At 41.6% G+C, this 15,195-nt stretch overlaps 9 protein-coding genes across 9 annotated transcripts; 4 read left to right on the top strand and 5 right to left on the bottom strand. All coding sequences in view use genetic code 12, as the record gives it.

Annotated features, from left to right (window-relative positions):
* Window positions 1-603: 603 nt before the first annotated feature.
* Window positions 604-1,349, bottom strand: PICST_69039 (predicted protein). Its single transcript, XM_001387555.1, has one exon. The coding sequence runs from the start codon at window positions 1,291-1,293 to the stop codon at window positions 646-648; it is 648 nt and encodes a 215-aa protein (XP_001387592.2). The 5' UTR covers window positions 1,294-1,349; the 3' UTR covers window positions 604-645.
* A 561-nt stretch (window positions 1,350-1,910) lies between these two features.
* PICST_28693 (predicted protein) lies at window positions 1,911-2,300 on the bottom strand (the record flags this gene model as incomplete). The annotated part of the gene is made up of 1 exon (XM_001387554.1): window positions 1,911-2,300. One exon carries the CDS (start codon window positions 2,298-2,300, stop codon window positions 1,911-1,913), a length of 390 nt encoding a protein of 129 aa, XP_001387591.1.
* Window positions 2,301-2,591: 291 nt separating this feature from the next.
* On the bottom strand, window positions 2,592-2,999 carry PICST_52438 (predicted protein; the record flags this gene model as incomplete). Its single annotated transcript, XM_001387553.1, has 1 exon — window positions 2,592-2,999. A coding segment is annotated over one exon (408 nt), but the record flags the coding sequence as incomplete, so codon positions are not given.
* Window positions 3,000-3,933: 934 nt separating this feature from the next.
* Window positions 3,934-4,707, top strand: PICST_28691 (hypothetical protein; the record flags this gene model as incomplete). The annotated part of the gene is made up of 1 exon (XM_001387950.1): window positions 3,934-4,707. The coding sequence occupies one exon, from the start codon at window positions 3,934-3,936 to the stop codon at window positions 4,705-4,707; it is 774 nt and encodes a 257-aa protein (XP_001387987.2).
* Window positions 4,708-5,717: 1,010 nt separating this feature from the next.
* On the top strand, window positions 5,718-6,623 carry PICST_28690 (hypothetical protein; the record flags this gene model as incomplete). The annotated part of the gene is made up of 1 exon (XM_001387949.1): window positions 5,718-6,623. The coding sequence occupies one exon, from the start codon at window positions 5,718-5,720 to the stop codon at window positions 6,621-6,623; it is 906 nt and encodes a 301-aa protein (XP_001387986.2).
* A 1,377-nt stretch (window positions 6,624-8,000) lies between these two features.
* Window positions 8,001-8,696, top strand: PICST_66507 (predicted protein; the record flags this gene model as incomplete). Its single annotated transcript, XM_001387948.1, has 2 exons — window positions 8,001-8,298; window positions 8,359-8,696. 2 exons carry the CDS (start codon window positions 8,001-8,003, stop codon window positions 8,547-8,549), a joined length of 489 nt encoding a protein of 162 aa, XP_001387985.1.
* Window positions 8,697-9,935: 1,239 nt separating this feature from the next.
* PICST_38480 (serine/threonine kinase) lies at window positions 9,936-11,255 on the top strand (the record flags this gene model as incomplete). The annotated part of the gene is made up of 1 exon (XM_001387947.1): window positions 9,936-11,255. A coding segment is annotated over one exon (1,320 nt), but the record flags the coding sequence as incomplete, so codon positions are not given.
* A 125-nt stretch (window positions 11,256-11,380) lies between these two features.
* On the bottom strand, window positions 11,381-12,856 carry RBP3 (DNA-binding proteins Bright/BRCAA1/RBP1 and related proteins containing BRIGHT domain-containing protein; the record flags this gene model as incomplete). Its single annotated transcript, XM_001387552.1, has 1 exon — window positions 11,381-12,856. One exon carries the CDS (start codon window positions 12,854-12,856, stop codon window positions 11,381-11,383), a length of 1,476 nt encoding a protein of 491 aa, XP_001387589.2.
* A 1,115-nt stretch (window positions 12,857-13,971) lies between these two features.
* RPC40 (RNA polymerase III (C) subunit) lies at window positions 13,972-15,145 on the bottom strand. Its single transcript, XM_001387551.1, has one exon. The coding sequence runs from the start codon at window positions 15,125-15,127 to the stop codon at window positions 14,117-14,119; it is 1,011 nt and encodes a 336-aa protein (XP_001387588.2). The 5' UTR covers window positions 15,128-15,145; the 3' UTR covers window positions 13,972-14,116.
* Window positions 15,146-15,195: the final 50 nt, after the last annotated feature.

Below are 15,195 nucleotides of genomic sequence, written 5' to 3'. Positions count from 1 at the left end.
CGGAAGTAACGCCCACGCTATCCAGCTTGTCAAGAAAAATGCGCTTAGAACATATACAAAGAAACCCTTGTATTCAGCGTACAGCGTGATGTTTGTAGAGACTGTTACGTCTGATTCCCTGGCTAGTTTGTCTTCTCCCAGGATAGCAGGCAGAGGAGACTTGGACTCTCTGGTGGGAGAGAAAAACCGATTGAGATGTAGTGAGGACATTATAAGCTTGTGCTATTGAGTCAATGAAAGAGCAAGTACTCCCGAAACTACATTAAAAAAATGTGTAAAATGAAACCAATTGTATAAATCTGACAGTGAAATCTATGAATTTTCAATATTGGTATCTGAACAAAATTGCGGGTGCGAAAAATGAAATTTAAAGAACTATTGAACAGAGAGAAAAGGAAGAACAATGAAATATAAAGCATTACGATATGTTTGTGGAGTGCCGAGAAACGGATGGAAATGTGAATAACTCATAGATATGTATTGAAATATGCTAAATTATATCTAGCACGTTAATAAATGTGCACTATATCTAGTACAGATCAGTACAATATGTTACAATAATATAGACACGATATATCCAATAGGATCTACATTAACTCTTCCGATCTTTTGTTCGATTAGACTAACTGTACAATGCCATAACCTCTAGACCAACTGCTTTCTGGAGCCCTTGAAGAAGAACTGGACAATAGTGATCTGCAAGAAGGCCATACCCACCATCAACAACACTTCGAAAATGGAGAAGTAGTATATTCTGTTTTCCGTGGACTTGACGGTAGCCTGATTTCTGTTGTTTCTGGTCTTGTAGTACTGTAATGTTCTCGAGAGACCATCCAATTGTTCGTCAATCTTGTCCACAACCTTTTGCATACTTTCAACATGGGCAATAGGCTTGGTGTTGGGTTGTTGTGGCATGGATGCCTTGAAGCTATTGGCATTGTCGTCGTTTTCAAACTTGATTTCGAAATCGACGACCTTTTCAGCAAAGGTCGACATGCCGTTGGCGAAGCAGAACTCGTATTCACCTACAGCGTGAGCGGTGAAAACAAAGTCACCCTGTCTCTGTTTATCTTCAGAAACAATGATTTCGCCAGAGGGATTCTTGATGGTGTAGTCAACGTCGAACTGGCCACCGGCTTGAACGGCGAAATAGTACCCAATCTGGGTCTCAGGCTTGCTGGTGAAAACATAGTAGCACTGTTTTTGCTGTGCTCCCAATATGAATGTGATGGCAGAAGCCAGAATCAACTGGGAAACTGCCAAAAGCAGAAACAAACACGAAAAGAGTTGCATATCAATTCTATATTCACGAACAGACTTGGACTACAAACACAACTTGCACTCGTTTGCTGGTAATACCTGTTGCTACTGAATGAATAGTGTTCACTGTTAAGCCAACAGATCAACAGCTGAAAAAAAGACGTGTCGTTCGCTGGTCGTGCGCGACGAACTAAAATGCAGGATTCTATACTTAGCACTATTCTACCACTAGTATAACAATATACATATACAATTTGTAGTGGAAGTTGTTAGGGCTTCTGGTGTATATTTCCATATCGTGGACCGCAAGACGGACGTCGTAGACATTGTTACTTTTGTTTAATTTGCAATTTTGGTGAGTTTTTTCTCGTTAGAATGATACCTCAGTCTTGCGTCTCAGCTAGTGAAAAATTTCAGACCACGCTCCTAGCACAAATGTGCTAATACCACCACACGAGTCTAACAAACAGAGAGCTACTCAGTACTTCAGCAGGTGTAAATCTCGCCTCATACAAATATTCATTACTCAATTATCAAGAATACAAAAGGCAGTCTTATCTCATTATATTTGTCAAGCAATTCAAGCTTTTCACGTGACTACATCTCTACCAACCATTATTCGTGTTATCTATGTACATGTATTTACACTTCTAGAGGTAGACCATACGACCCTCGGCATCAAAGCCAATGGCCCTGTCCTTCTTGGTGTCTCTTCTGGCAGCACCATAACGGTGGCCAACAGAGCCAGCCTTGGAGCTCGTGAACTTGAATGCAGTTCTCTCTCCTTCCTTCTGTTTCCCTACAATAACCTTGTTCAACCTGACCTTTGCTTCGTCTCCCTGTTCCTGGACCTCAGTCAACTTGCTCAAAGTGTCACTGGCAACAGGCAACTCCAACAAGTTGGCAGCATCGATGGGACCAAATGGCTCGGATTCAGCAATCGTCAAGAAACGCTGGGTCAACGTCTTGTGTGGAGTAGGAATTTCTGTCAAGTTGTCTGCGCCCAATGGTGGTCTATAGAGCGGAAACATCTTGTACATGACATCGGCAAATTTAGCCAAGTCCTCCTTAGTAGTGAGCTAGATATCTGTTAGTAACTGTTGCCAAAGAACTGCTGCATTGTGAATAAATAGACATAGTATCAGCGCTGAATTTTTAACCATGTAGTTGTCTTAAAGACTAATCGAATATATAAAAGCATTCTCATCATAAAGTCTATTGTTTCACAAGATAGCGGCATTCAAGGTCACCATAAACATAAACATGATAATTGAAACATCAGAATCATGACCATCATAGTTATGCTCATTGCGATCCTGAATTATTGCAAATTAATTTATACATACTGATTCGCCGGAATTGGCAGACCATTCCTTTTCGATTGTACTCAACTTGAGAATTGCCTCTATTCTCTCGAGACTGATGCCGTATTTGTTCGAGGCTTCTTGGATATGTAAGCCGTTTTCGTTAATATCCTCGCAGATCTTTTCCTTGAGTTCGTGTGGAATCATATGGTTTGTCTTACAGTAGATATTCTGAGGAAATGGATTTAAAGAAGGGTCTCTTCTTGGGGCCTCGGCTCCGAAAGCTACAGAAGTTGGACCACCTCTTGGTTTTCCAGCCTCTATCACAGACTTTCCATCGGGTACTACGTAGTTGGGTCTATGGTTCTGTGGAGGATAGTAGTACTTGTTTCTGTAGTATTCGCCAGTAATACTCTTTGGGCCCAACCATTTCTTGAGGGCTCTCTGGAAAGACGAAGAATGGTCTTTTTTAGGATGTGACTTGGGAGGAATTTCTCTGGTATATGACGGATATGCTAGTTGTCTTCTGTAACGGACTTGTTGTAGGCTTATTCCCCTCTGTATGGGGGTACTACCGCTCGCTCTGGTCCGAATCATTTTACAGAAGTAGTGGTTGTAGATGAATACACTAGTTCAATTGATGATTTTGAAATTTTTCATTTTCTCATACGTCCAATGTAAATTTTTTCGATAATGTCGCATGTCGTAGACGATAGAATTGTTAGGGCTCGAATGTCGCGCTCAAATAACCAGTGGTAGCACTTTTTGGAGCCAGTACAGTACAGTTCACTACCGCTGGCTTTTGTGATCTCGACTGTATACTAACTGACCAAGCCTTGCGTATATAGACTTAAGTATGTGATTCAAAGATTACTTTCACGATCCTGGGAAGCCGAGAAACCTTATATATAGCCAGGGCTGCAAATCCGTGGAACTTATGCAAGAATCTCCATTGGCTCTTGATTTTTCGCAGCCATTTGTAACTCTAGAATACCTACTTCTGTAATTCTTATTTGTCGTATTTCATAGCACTATAATAAGATTGCAAAGTACAATCGATTACTTAGACCGAGAATCACTGTTGAATATTTATTTAATTCCATATTTTACGTTCTACACAAGTTGAAACTTTTTTCCTATTTTTTTTCAAGTAGATGATAATTAAAGTCTTAATGTTTCTAGAAGAAGAATACCCTGTTATTTCGGTATCTCTTTATCGATGCCTCATTTCTCGATATCAGCTAGGATCTGAAATAATGTCAAGCATCGAGGCTTAGAACAATCTCGTGTTTGACAAAAAATAGTTGTGGTATAAACAGTCTATCAAATGTAAATTTTCCATTCGTGACAAAAGTAGCTTTAAGCAACTATGAGATCTGTGTTGTTGGCCCTCTGTTTCATCTGCTCATTGCCAGCAGTCTTTTCTGCTACTTCTACAGACACAGCGTCCGCTGCATTTTACTCCAGCTCTAGTAGTTGTGATTCTCAACAATGTTTGGACGCTGTCAATGCTCAGCAACAGTGTACACCTGAAGGTAGCGATAATTCTGAGTCAGTAGAACCGCAAGTAATTGCCTGTTTATGTCTTTTGGGTGTTGAAGAATATTGGGATAAGCTTGCAGCCTGTACTTGTGATAGCGAAGGAGAACCAAAGAGTGGGCAAGAATTAAAAGTCTTTTATTGCAATGAACTGGAAGCTTCTGGCCTTGCCTCTGCTACTCATCCTTCTGATCCAATTTCAAGTACAGAGTCTTTTCTCAACAGCGAGCCTACTGATGGGACCTTGGTTGGGCTAATAGCTCATGCTGACAGTGCTCTAACTAATACGGGAACTTTGACATTGACTGAATTACCATTGGAAAGTATTTTGATTGAATTGCCTCAAACAGATCCATCGAGCTCTATGGATGCCTCTTCAGTTATAGAGTTGGTTCATTTGTCGTCTTTGCCGGCTTCATCTATCACGTCTAGGTCTGAACATACGTCTTCTTCCACCCCTACCAGATCTAGTTCTGAGCATACGTCCTCGACATCCGTCACAGCATTTAGTAGCGAAACGACTAGCTCTACTACCAGTGGTAATAAAGGAAGCAGATTAGTAGTAGCTTCTCCCATTTGTATCTTAGCACTACTTTTCATGTAATTGATATAAACTCACACCGTTAATCACCAATATAGATATCCTTTTTTCTATTCTATTGAATTACCACATATTAATATGAATGCTATCACCCTATACAGCGGAATTCAAGCAATCAATGGGAAAACACTGCTCTAGTGTCATCATTATTCTTGTTTCGACAATGTTATATGCAAAGAGAGAGATTGTCGTTCAATTTCTTTTCTTACAAAACGCAGGTACGAAGCAGAGAATAAAAAACAGAAGATCGGCCAAGTTGAAACCTCGTTTGGGCCGATGTGTCCGACAGTTCATGTTTTTTGTCGGCTTGATAAATTCAGGTCTATTCTTAATTTGATTTTAATTCTGCAGTTAGATGGATGTATTGTGCAGCTTGATACAATATTTTGTAATTCAAAATCGAATTGTGTATTCGAAACTAGAGAACATGCAAATTTACTGAAATCTTACATTGCCATGCTGTTATTATCAATGCTCTACCCCAATAATGTAATTTGTTTCTGAGTATTGGCAAAACGTTTTGGGCGATTAATTGCATAATGCCCACTATGTATTCTCCACCTTCTGAGCCGATGTGAAGCGTCCAAAAGTAACATAGACTATAGGTGAAACAACAGAAGAGGTATATATTGTCATCGTTGTCACGAACTAGTAGATGCTATTTACCTGTCCTATAAACTTTTCGTATTGCAAAATTATTCTCCACAGAAACCTTTATAAGAGTGCTCAAAAGTAGTATTAACATAGACCCTTACAATTTTTTAAATAGGCTGATATATGCATAATTTAATTATGGCAACCTTCATATTCATTTGCCATTTTCATCTGTTTGAGCCCTCGATTTAGAATATTCAAGTTCGAACTGGCCCTAAAACGTTCTTCATATTGCAATGTCAAGAAATCTCCGTTTCAGGGCCTGCCGAATATAGAACGTTTTATGTTAAGTTGGTCAAGTATAAAAAGAGTCTGCTCTGCTCCCAGCATTCTAAAATGTTTGAAAATGCTAATCAAAAATGAAATATTCTATTCTTTCGTTAACTTTAATTGCAACAGCATCTTGTGCAAAGCTTGACATCATTGAATTTCTCAAGAGGGACTGTGATGTTTCACAATGTTCAGCTGTGATTGATAAGGCACAGCAAAACTGTGCACTGGAAGATCCTCAAAAGGAGATAGAGTGTCTCTGTAGTAATAATGACTACTGGAAGGCATTACTGGATTGTTCTTGTGACGGAACCTCCCAAAGTGATATTGATTCCTACAAGAGTGGTTACTGTAACCAGGGTGCATCCACAGAGAACTCTGACTTGGATAGTATGGCATACGATGACAACAACTATACTCCGCCAACAAATGTTCCGGCCACTGCTACAGAAGACGATAATAGCGAAGGAACCGATAATGTTGCAGACAACTCCGCTGACGATGTTGAAGATTCATCCACTAGTTCTGGAAGTGAAGAAAATGGCGAAGAAGATGGCGAAGAAGCTAGTACTTCTTTGACCAATTCCATACAAACTTCAACTTCTAGAACAACTATTGCTACAGCTACTGAATCTGCTTCATCTTCCCCAATTTCTATTGAGGATGATGACTTGGACTCTGCATCTGGGGCCGAATCGGCTACTGATGAATCTAACTCAACTACCAAAGGTTCGGATTCTGTTTCTGTTTCTGTTTCTGAAGATTCGGACCTTGTAACAGACGATGCCGATTCTGCTACTGCAACTGGACGTGCCAGCTCTTCTATCGAAAAGTCTGGAAATAGTACTTCGAGTTCATCTAGAAGTACAGGTTCGTCCGAAAGTACTGTTACTGAAGAATCTGCCACTGAAACAGGTTCCACAAGTGCAACCAATGGTGGAAACCCTCTCGCAATCAATTCGTTTATGGTGGTTTTAGCATTGGTTCTTGCTTAAAGAATGAATCAGTCTCGTATTCTACGTTATGCATTATTTTTTAAGCACATATCGAGGTAGCGTTTTTTTGCAAACGCTTTAGACATTTATTTTCTTCGTTCGTATATATAACCGAAAATATTTCAAGTTTGAATTGATTCGATTTAAACTTTGGAGGAAAACGTGTAGGTTCGAAAAACAATATGTCGAATGTAGTTTGTGGGGACTACAGTTTTCTGGGGTATTATGGTACTCATATTTGAATCCCAGTGACTCGAATTGTAAAACTAGATAACAATACGGAAGATGAAATAGCATCTCCTGGTCTACAGGAAAATATCCACTTGACTTAGTATGATCTACACTAAATGGATTTTATAACTCGGTCCTACATCTAGCCGTCAGAGGCGGAATTGTAGGTGGGACAACACTGATCTCGAGTGGCTGAAGATCAGATTTTTAATTCTGAAGCAAATTTTTGTGCAAGTGGACCAATTCAATAATGGTGAAGCACGAATTTTCCTACGTAAATCAGTACTACTCTGACCCTGAAAATGAATCGGAATTTCAACTTGAGAGGACCAGTCTATTTGGGCTTATCTATATGTGAAAGCGGATCCCCTCCTCGAAGCTATGTTCGCGGCTTAGAGGTGTTTGCATGTGCCAGGCAGAACAGTATCTAATAACACCGGGTAGTCGAGCAGGCGAAGCTAAAAATAGGGGCAGGTCGAGAATTCACCAAGAAATGCGTGCGACATCACCAGCCAACGTGTTGGGGTATTTTGGACAAAGGGCTCGTAGACGACATGCCACCGCATTGTAATACATTCGTTTGGATTGGGTATGTCCATTGAAAGAGGAAACTATGTAGCAGCTGACAACGGATCACGATGCAAACCAGATCAAACCAGATCAAATCAAATTAAAACCAAATCAAAACCAAAGGCTCCGAACCCCTTATATGGCTGGCTAATGGATCAAGTTCTTTGCCGATACACAGGAACTCGAACATAATTTACCAAATCAAGCAAAGTGATTGCCTCAACCAAAGCAAGTTTCGTCTAGGCAACGATGCACTTGAAAATTTTCAGTAACTGAACCACCCACATTTTCGCTGTAGCCAGAAAATTATTGCTTCACAAAACCACTAGACGTGCCCTGTCGAGACAGACAATCAATTTGTGACAGAAACATACGTCGGGCAACTATTGCGAATACTGGATTGGGATGAAATCAAAATAAGTTCTGAGTTTCTCTATAATTAGAAATACCACTTTCGGGATAGTAATGGGCAATTTTTCACGATTCCTGCTCATATATATAGGCTGGCGAAACCTGACAAATTCGTGGAAAATGGCCGTTGACTTCAAGTAAAGAATAATATATTAAGTCTACAAAATGAAGTTCGAACTTGCTTTGCTTGCCTTGGTCGCTTCGGCCTCTGCCTCTAACAACTTTAAGAGAGCTGACTCTACCACCACCAGCGACGACAGCAGCAGCAGTGAAGTAGAAGACTGTAACTCTGAACCATGTCAAATCTACAGAGCCATTGAAAACGACTGTAAGAAGGACGCTGGCGACGACTTTGCTCAACTTTACACTTGTCTCTGTGAGTCCGGTGACTACTGGGCCGGTCTTGCTGAATGTAACTGTGGTGGAGGTGTTCCAGACATTGACGAATATAAGGCTAACTACTGTAAGCTTGGTCCAGGCCCATCGCTGCTGTCTATCCTCTTGGACGATGTCCTTCCTACAGACTTGCCATCTTTCAACGTCACTGCCAATCACACTTCTTCCCACAGTAGCACTACTAAGGTCTCTACTTCTTCTACTGGTTCTGCTTCCGACAGTGAAACCACTAGTAGTGAATCTTCTGACACCACCAACGGTGCTGTTGCTCTTGCCGCAGGCTCTCTTGGTTACCTTGCCGCTTTGTTCCTTCTCTAATTAAGTCTACACTGGACTGTTTCAGGAACGTATGGTTCTATAAAAGTATATAACACTGCACGGGGTTGCAGTTTTCACGTGGTTTAATTTTCGATGTCTAGAATTAGTATAGAAGTACTTTTTCAATAAAACAAACTTTCAATTCGTAACCAAGACTGTGTAGGAAGTGGGCTTTTCTCTTTGGTCACGGCGGCTGTGCTGGAATCTGTTATTCTGGCTTTGGCTATCTTATATGGAAGGGGGTGCAGTTGGATGAAATAAGGGCAAATGAGATGAAATGAGATGAAATTTCACAGTCAAATTTTATTGGAACCAATTAATTTGAGTTTCGCAAGACTTAAACTTCTTTGTATACGACCAAGATGTAAGATCATACATAATCTGATAGAATATCTTTATCTATCTGCAATTTAACTGGATGGAATTTCCGTTAGAACTCTTTTGGCTTTATATACCAAAAATGGTTGCGAAATCTACCGAGAAATGCCCATACAACAAAGAATACATAAATATATGATAAGTACAGAGAAAATACAAGCCAGAAGCACGTTACCTAAACTCTTAAGCAGAGCTAAATCATCTACACCAACGATTCTAGCCGAATATCCAAAATCGCCAATTCACCCTCGACTAACAATTCAACTCCGTCTTAAGATGCTGCAACACGAAAACTATATTGTCCTGCACATTGTCGTGTTTACAAAACTCTTCAAATCACCAGATCTAAAGCTTTAATGATTACACACCTACTTTCTCATCATAAGGTTCAAGAGTATTATTGTGTTTTCAAACATACAGATCTCTGGAGCTGACTCGTAATTGGCGCGTCCCATTCATCAACGTGCAGATATGTTGTCGAAAGATTCGAATTTCGGCACAGACGCGTCTGACGAAGGTTCACTCTTGAAGAAGAGAAGGCTTCCCAGCGAAGACGATCCCTTCAACGACGGTAAAAGACTTCCGCGTCTAAACAGTAATGATGACAGATACATGCGAATGAATCAGAATTCAAAAAATGGCCCTCCAGTGGCGTGGATATCACCTTTCATCCGTAATTTGAACTTGACCAGAGCTTCGAGTGTCAATAATGCTAGCTCAGCTGCAAAATTCACCAACACAGGTGCCTACTCTGCGAGCGGCACTAGTAAGATGTCCCTGAGCGACCCAGTAGCAAAAATTGCTAACCAAACGGCAGTTGTAGAAGACGTAACGGACCAGAACGATCTGGTTGTACTGCTAGACCAGGATATATTGAAGGATATCGAAGAAGAGCAAGCCGATAACGAAAAGGTGTCCGTAGAGAAAAACGCAAATATATTAAGAGATACAACTAATCTCCCAAGCCAGTATAAACAAGAGTCTAATAGCGATCCGCAGGACATCTATGAAGAGGACGAAGTTTCGCTTGAAGTACTTGAGGAAATGCATAAGTTAGAAGAGTGCTTTCCTGTGTTGTCGACTGATTTCCGTTTGATAGACAAGATCGGAGAAGGAACATTTTCCACTGTGTACAAGGCTGAGGCTTTGAACGGGAAAGTGATGTTGGGATCTGATATGTGGAAATCACCACCGCTAAAGAAAAATAAGCATAAACCTGTTCCCAAAAAGAAAAACCCCATCGTTGCGTTGAAGCAGATTTATGTCACCTCTTCGCCTAATAGAATCCACAACGAGCTCAATTTGTTGTATATGTTGACAGGAAACGCCAATGTAGCTCCTTTGCTTGATGTATTGCGCTACCAGGACCAAGTATTGGCCATACTACCATATTACCAGCATGCCGACTTCAGGGACTTTTATAGAGATTTACCCATCAAGGGCATCAAGAAATACTTTTGGGAGCTTTTCCATGCCTTGGATTACATTCATGAGAAGGGTGTTATACATAGAGACTTAAAGCCAACCAACTTCTTGTATGATCCATTCAAAGGAAAGGGAGTTTTGGTCGATTTTGGGTTAGCGGAAAAGTTCAATTCGACATCCAAACCTTCCAACGCGTGTCCCTGTTTATCAAAGGAAAAGTTAGTCGTAAATAGGTCTCACATCAAGAGACTTAATGTCAAAGGAGCCTACCCAAAACTGGATAATCGTCCTCCCAGAAGAGCAAATAGAGCCGGTACAAGAGGCTTTAGAGCACCAGAAGTGCTTTTCAAATGTACAAACCAAAGCACAAAGATAGACATTTGGTCAGCTGGAATAATAGGATTCTCCCTCATAGCCAGGAAGTTCCCCGTATTTAATTCTCCAGATGATACTGATGCTCTTCTTGAACTAGCGTTGATCTTTGGTATAGAGAAATTGCAGAGATGTGCCGAATTGCATGGCTGTGGTCTTGAAATCAACTTGACTAATATGGCCCAAAGTAGTGGTAATCTAGTAAAGGTGTTAAGTGATTTTATAAGGCATGAGAACGAAAATGATTGTTTCCCACCTGACAGTGTGATCCAAGATACTCTCAAATTGTTTAACAAGGCCGGTGACAAGTTAGTCAAGCCGCAATTCGTAGGAGATCTCAACGATGCTGATGCCCAGTACGAAGGATTCAAGAAGAACATAGAAGACTACAAGGATCACAAGTACTTGATAGAATTGCTCTATGGTTGTTTCAGAATGGACCCCACCAAAAGATTGAGTGCTCGGGAAATACTCCAATTGCCGTTTTTCCAGGAATTAGCTACTTCACAGGATGATGACGTTCTACTCTGATATTTATAAGTGGCTCTATATAATTTGCATCTCCGTATATATATTCATCTATATCTAGCAATCAGAAATGATAATTTCACGCATGAATAAGATTAGTTAATATTATGGCTAATTAATAAGTAAGATCAGGAATAGGTTCCGAAGGTGTCATAATCGTCGTAAGGGTCATAAGGGTCGTAATCGTCGTCGTCGTCAAACAGATATGTTCTAGACCGTTTTCTCTCGTTGGTGACTTGTTTAGCTTCCAGTTTGGCGTGTTCTTCTTTGAGGTTGTCGTTCTTCTTGTCGACTTTTTTCGTCGAAGTTGCTTCTGCCAGGATGGAACGGTTCCATTTCTGGTTCAATTCGTGAATCCGTTTGTTCCGTTCTACAAGTGTTTCCATTACAGGCAGATTAGAGTATGTTTTCTTTCCTGTAGCCGTTGTGTTTGCAGTGAGGAATTTAGCATTCATCAACTCCGAGGAAACGGGGGCCAACGTAGATACCTGCGAAGGTTTGAGACTTGTTTGTGTGCTTGACGGGCTATTGGTGTTGTGCATGAGTTCCAATTGTAAGTCCTTGGAGAGGATAAGTTTCTTCTTGAGAAACAACGACAGTTGCATCAAGGAATTGACCTTGCTCTTCTTACTAACTTTGTCTTGTTCCAAAGCAACCTGGTGATGTTCCTTAGTCAACAAATCGAGTTTTGTAAGAGACAACGGGGAAGGTGTGGGATCCTGAAGCAAACGCAAGGCTGGGTTGATTGTGAGAAGTGGTGGACTTCTGGTAGGATTGAGTGACGAGCCTTCAGCAGGTGCTGCTGATGGCGAGGAAGGTGTTGTTGTAGCCCCAGAGCCGTTTGATGCAGAACCAAGACTATATCCGGCTCCTGAACTATCGTACTTGAACTTAAAGTCTCTGTTGAGAGGAAGAACCAAATCTGGCTTGGTGTCTCGTCTTAGCCGAGGCTTTAAGATAGTTCTATGCGTGGTTTCGAGTTCAGAATCGTCGTCGGAAAGTATAGCACTGCTTGTATTAATGTGGTGTCTGAGTCTGTGGGCAATGACGTAATCGTTGGGTAGTCCATTGCTATTATTGTTGATGGCTGTGGATTGGCTATTGAGTGAAGCCAAACTCGTCGTGCTGTTATTACGTGTTGGCCGTATGAAGTCGTCACCGAGAGAAACGATTGAGTTACGCGGGCTCTCGAGCGAAACAATCAGCATCGATCTGACTGTGTTGGGCGTAGCGAGGACAGCTGCGATGCCTGCGGAAGTAATGCTAGTGGTGGTATTATTATTAATGCTAGATGTGTTGATAGTGTTGTTATTTATGGTATTATTGTTGTTTGCATTTGTGGGAGTGTAATTGGCATTAGAGGCATTGTTAGAGGCATTGTTAGTGGTATTGTGACTGTTGCTGTTGCTGAGCGGTGTGCTAACGTTGGTGTTGGTAGCATGGCTGCTCTCTTTGTGCGAATGGTTAGACGAAAGTGAGTTGATCGAGGAGGACCGTTGTCTGTGTGAAGGTAGCGCGGACGGCTTTAGCACATGGGGGCTGCTTGGTCCCGACGGCTCAGAACTCAACAGACCGTAATGGTCGTTGTAGTAGCCCGAAGCCATGGTGGAAATATGAGTTGGGTATCGAATGTGATAAAATGGGATGAGCTGAAAAATGGTTATGAGATGAGTGCGAAAAACGAGCAGTACTGGTGTGCTGTCGTAGTACGCTTTCAAGCTATAGCAGTGGGTGCCAGGGATGTATATGAGAGGACCCGATAATTCGCCAGATTGCAGGGACAGTATAATGAAGAAATAGGTGAAAATTGATTTGTAGTGATAAAAATGGTGGTGAGATAAAATAGAAGCAATCAGCATACAAGCCTCGCCTTTCTGTAGGTGCAGATTGGCTTCAGATGAGCAACGGGGTCGAAAAATTTTAATTTTCAGCACTAAGAATAGCGACCCAGAAATAGACACAGATTCGAGACCCCGGAAGCCGAAAAATACGTCAAAGAAGAAGTAGTCGGTGTTATGAAAGTCTATACTCATCTTATAAGCTCCATTCGCTCTCTGGTAGCTCTTACTGGTTGTGTCGTCGACTCTTGCGACTATTCTTGTGGCTGCTAACAGTTTCAGTTAAGCGAAATAATTTTTTTCTACGTGGACATATTGATCCAGCAGCAGACTCTGGGCTACTCCGACTACGGGTGCTACTTGAATGGAGCTAGACACGTATCTCTGAGTCTCTGCCCAGAGTTGGTCCCCTGGCCCTCTCTGACTTTTCTCGCCTCTGGACATTCGGCTATTGTGCTCACAATGGAATGTGGTTGCAACCTGTTTTGAGGTGCATCAATTGCGCCGTTTTGACAGGAGACAGTACTGCGGCAGGGAAGCAGATAATGTATGGGTGTGCTGTGAATTTGTTGTCTACTGTAGATGTTTAGCGGGATATCTGCTATTGTACTCTTGAGTCATTTGTATCTATGGTGATCTCACGTTGTCTTTGCGATCACAATGTGCCCTCATGACTCCTTTTGAAATCAGCACCAAAAAGAATCGGCTCATTGTGCATTTCCTAGTTGGGCAGTTGCAATCGTCTACGCTTTAGTAAGCAATGGAAGCTCCAATTCCTACAATTGCCCTGTTTCTGCCATTAGCTGCGAATTCAAAAAAATTACATCATACTACGAAGTATTCATATCTGTCAACCATGACTCGAATCTACAGCTGCGACTATAATGCAATTTTATTTATCTAATTAGTGTACAGGGCCATGATGGAGACAGCCATCGCAGCCTATGGAGCAGTATCTGAGGATATCTGTTGATATCTGACGTCCGCTTATATAAACCTACTGGTGAGTATCAGAGTTCATGAAATTTACTGGCCAATAGGACAGTTTCTCAAGTATTCAACCTTGTTCTTCAACACCAACAACGATTTGAAGAAGATCTCTTCTGGAGCCATGGCACCAGTCGACTCTACGTTGAAGATGAAATGGTCTCTCTTTCTGCCCAACTTGACCTTTCCATCGAATTCTTCATGTCTCAACACTTCTCTCGAAACAGTGTCCTTTCTGGCGTCCTTCACGTAGGCTTCACCGTCAGCATTGATGCCTATGACACCGGATGGGAAGCATTTCTGGAATCTGACAGCTGAGTCGCCTCTGATTGGCTCAACAATGTCAATTACAGGCATCAATCTATACGAAGCTGTAGACACAGGAGAAAACTTGGCGTGGTCACAGCCAACTCCCAAGATACAGTGTGCTCTCAAGGAGATCTCCTGGCCAGGTCTCAACTTGGCAATCAAGATGTCTGGATCGGCAGCAACAACTGGCAAATCCTTGAAAAGCTCTGCTTGTTTACCATGAGGCTCGAATTTCAAGTCTCTGGCGTACACATGGGCATTTCTGTAGAGCTCCTTGGGGTTGGTGGAGTTCTTGGGAGCATGAGGATTTTTTGTACAAACTACATCCAAAGTCAACACAATGGTGTTGTCCTCGGTATAACGATCTTCAGGCAGCTGTGTCTTGTCTACCCAGTTCATTTTATCAGGATCGACTCTGAGAGGAATCAACCCAATTCTGTGAGCCAAAACCTCATCCTGGATAACAGAGGTATTCATGAACATGTACACAGCCTCGGCAGCAACCGAAGGAACTTCGGAAATCATGATTCTACGGAACGCATTGGCTATGGCAGTGTCAATGTTAATCAAGTCGAAGTTGGCGGTTCTGTCTGTCTTGTAAGAGATATTGATTTCAAACTTGTCCTTGAACTTTTCAATGTCCCATGCATAGTCGCCGTTGGCCTGATGGCCGGGGAAATCGGTCGACGATGTGTTGGTTACACGGTTGTACTCCACCCCGACGATGTTGTTGTCTGACATGGCAGAATGCTGGTGTTTGTTACGTGATCTGGATGTAGATATAAATGATTAGTTAATTATTTCACTTT

Source organism: Scheffersomyces stipitis, chromosome 1, assembly GCF_000209165.1.
Source record: "Scheffersomyces stipitis CBS 6054 chromosome 1, whole genome shotgun sequence".
NCBI lineage: Eukaryota > Fungi > Ascomycota > Pichiomycetes > Serinales > Debaryomycetaceae > Scheffersomyces > Scheffersomyces stipitis.
This window is presented reverse-complemented; position numbering and strand designations above follow the sequence as displayed.